This window comes from Argiope bruennichi, chromosome 1 (genome assembly GCF_947563725.1).
Source record: "Argiope bruennichi chromosome 1, qqArgBrue1.1, whole genome shotgun sequence".
Lineage (NCBI taxonomy): Eukaryota > Metazoa > Arthropoda > Arachnida > Araneae > Araneidae > Argiope > Argiope bruennichi.
In genome coordinates this window covers 111,854,044-111,857,266 of record NC_079151.1, presented here as the reverse complement: position 1 = coordinate 111,857,266, position 3,223 = coordinate 111,854,044, and the positions used below count along the sequence as shown (strand labels likewise).

General features: G+C 38.3%; 1 protein-coding gene across 1 annotated transcript; it reads right to left on the bottom strand.

Annotated features, from left to right (window-relative positions):
• Positions 1 to 1,104: 1,104 nt before the first annotated feature.
• Positions 1,105 to 2,235, bottom strand: LOC129974670 (uncharacterized). The gene has a single exon (XM_056087566.1). It carries the CDS (start codon positions 2,233 to 2,235, stop codon positions 1,105 to 1,107), a length of 1,131 nt encoding a protein of 376 aa, XP_055943541.1.
• Positions 2,236 to 3,223: the final 988 nt, after the last annotated feature.

The window sequence follows — 3,223 nt, the reverse complement described above, 5'->3', positions numbered from 1 at the left end:
TTAAATGAATTACTTCTGTTTTGCTTTCTAATGAATCATAGTTTCGACTCTATTTGTATTTGTTTCATCTTTTTGCATGTGTTTTTATCTTTACACCGCTGATCCTGTTTTTTAATAAATGAATCTTTTATAAACATTTTTATAGTTCTACCATTAGATTGGCGCAGCATGGCCAAGCATGGCTCTTGCACCATAACACTCAATCAATCAATCAATCAATCAGCCATAGATTGAAATTTAAACCAGTTTGCTGTTTTAAAATTATATTTTGAAGTGTGACTGGCAGATGGGGTTTGTCGTCTGCTATCAGATATAATCAAAGGAAAATGATCGCTATTGTGTAGGTACTTGTCAACGTATAAGGAAAAATATGGCATGAGGGGTGGACTGCATATAGCAAGATCAACAGAGTGAAACGTTCTGGTCGGTTCATGAAAATAAGTGCATTGATCGTTACTTAATAAACAGAGATTGAAATCCTTTAAAATCTTTTCAATCTGTAAGCCTTGGGTATTAACATCTTCATTACCCCAGAGTGAACTGTGACCATTCATGTCACCTAGGATAATAAAGGGTTCAGGAAGTTGAGAAATGAGGTTATTAAGACTTGTCTGATCGACACATGTGTTCGGTGGAAGATAAAGGCCGCAAACTGTAAATAATGAGTGGGTTGTGGATTTGAACAGCTATTGCTTGCAAAGGAGTATTTAAGGTTAATGGAGATGAAGGGAATGAGCTCGAAATCAGCAAGGCTACTCCTCCCGAGGCTCTATTTCCCATTCCAATTTTGTGTACAGTATTATAATGCTTTAGTGAAATTGTATCTCCTGGGTTGAGGTACGTTTCTTGAAGTGCAATGATGGAAGGTTGATATGCGTTAATAATATCTTTTAGATCTGAAATCCTATTTTTAACGCCTCGGCAGTTCCAAGAAATCAGGTTTGCCATAAATAAGATGAGGGGAAAAAAACCCAAGCTCAGGACCTTTTCGGGGAAGATAGTAAAACATCTGTCTCACTAGCTGATGTCAAAAGGTCATCATCTGATGGATGGATATTTATCAGAGTTTCAACTTTTGGTGCATCTATAGACTTTTTCATTTTTTTAAAAAAAATCGTTTTTAGTTATAGGGCGATTTGTCAAATCTTTCTTTTTCTTTGAGGCAGCCAAACGAGCTTTTTTGACCTCTTTCTTTTCCTTTAGATGTTCAGGTTTCTTAGAATTGGAAGAGTTTTGGTTGTTTGTTACTTTAATGGTCTGGATTTGATTTGAACTTTCGGATTTTTGTTTCAACAAAGTATTAATAGTAGAAGAAGTGTTTGCAGAAATTGGTGGTTCTTTTGCCCGTTGTGAAGAATTAGGAGGTATTGTTGATAAAATCGTTTTAGATGACATGTTAGATTCGGCTTTAGTGGAATCTGTAATATGGACACAGTGTGAACATTGCTTTACTGCAGAAGAGTATAATAATCCTGGTTTGGGATTGCGGTCAGTAACTAATTTCCTGGCTTCAGCAAAGGAAATATTTCGACGTATCTTTGTTGAAAGGATTTCTTTTTCGAGTATCCATTGAGGACAAGATCTCGAATACGCTGGGTGATCTCCATGGCAATTTATGCATTTTACATCATCAGAAATACACTCAGAAGAGTCGTGACCAGAAACAGAACACTTAGCACAGATTTTCGACCCTCTGCAAGCTTGCTGTGAATGGCCAAATTTTTGGCATTTAAAACATCTGACCGGATTTGGAATATACGGTTTTACTGTGCATCTTAAGTAACCTGCTTTGATAAATTTTGGTAGATCAGTGGTTGAAAACGTTAAGACAACATGCTGCGTAGGAATTAGCTGACCATCCCGTTTGATGTAAATACAGCGTGCTGCACAAACTTTTTGTTCAGACAATTCCTGAACTAATTCTACTTCAGTATGGTTTTTGAGACCACGCTCAGAAATAACTCCGCGAGAGAAATTTAAACTTCTGTGCACAGAAACGTTAACTTTTAAGTTTCCTAATGTAGTAGGTTTACTTAAAGTTGTTGCTTGTGAAGAATTCGATACTTCTATTAATAAATCTCCAGATTTCAATTTTTTAACATTTTTCACTTCTCCAATATGTGACTGAATAAGCTTATGAACAAGAAATGGTGAAATTTCGTGAAATGTTTCAACAGTAGACATGATAAAAAACTTTGAATCAGCAGTAACAACGGTGTGATTAGAAGAGCCCATGCAAAATAAACAAGAGTTCGGGTTCCAACGGCACCACCCACCATGGAGCCCTACAAGGGAAGGCAATTACCGGCTCTGGGTATTTCCAGCCTCGGCATCCACCCTAGTGCTGGCCGGAATCTATACGCTAAGGGCCGCTTCCGGGAACGTTGATCACTTTCGCTTGATCCCCTTAAGCAAACCAGTCAAATGTCTCGAATACCAGCCGATTGGTACATCAGGAACCGAAATGTACCACCCGTCTTATGGGTCGCCACGCACGGCAAACACGTGGGGTTTTTGGCTGTGCATGTGAAGCAAGAAGCAACCGCTTCTCATGGAGAGCTCCCTCGCTTACCGTCGAGGGATGGAAGGATGAAGTAAAGAGAAGGGGAAGGGGGGAGTAGGAAGAGAGAAAAGTAGGAGGGGAGAGAAAAAGATTAAAAGATTCCTGGGTACCTCGGGATTGGGACACCCGTACCCACCTAACGAAGGTGAGCCCCTGAGGGGCCTGTACCCTAAGAACCCATACTCATTATAATGTCTGACATTCTTCTGTGAATAAGTGACACAGAAACGATTTGTTCCAGACGAATCAAATACGATACTTGAACTTAACACTAAATTTACAAATATGTAACATGTATTGCTGCCACTAATCAAAAAGGAATGGTATCGTAATTTGGAGAATGGGGTATTGGATAGGTCATCAGAGTACATTGTAAAGCATATTATCGAAACACTATTTAGTGTCAGAGGTCCATCCATCTTGCTATTTCCAATTATAATTTCAAAAAATCAGATAATAAGTTCTCTTATCACTGGTTTGACTTTATCAGAGATCTCATATAAAAGCTCATGACCACCAGATGCGTCATCACTGGTGGTCTCTACCTACTAATTTTCATTTTCGTAAGAAACTTCGAACACTACTCACTGTCTATTATCAGAACTCCCTAATCCCAACTATTGACCTATTTCTAGCATTTTTATTTTATTTAAAAGTTTA

Coding starts and splice junctions, on each gene's coding strand:
- LOC129974670 (XM_056087566.1), bottom strand. CDS start 2,235: ATGGGCTCTTCTAATCACACCGTTGTTACTGCTGATTCAAAGTTTTTT.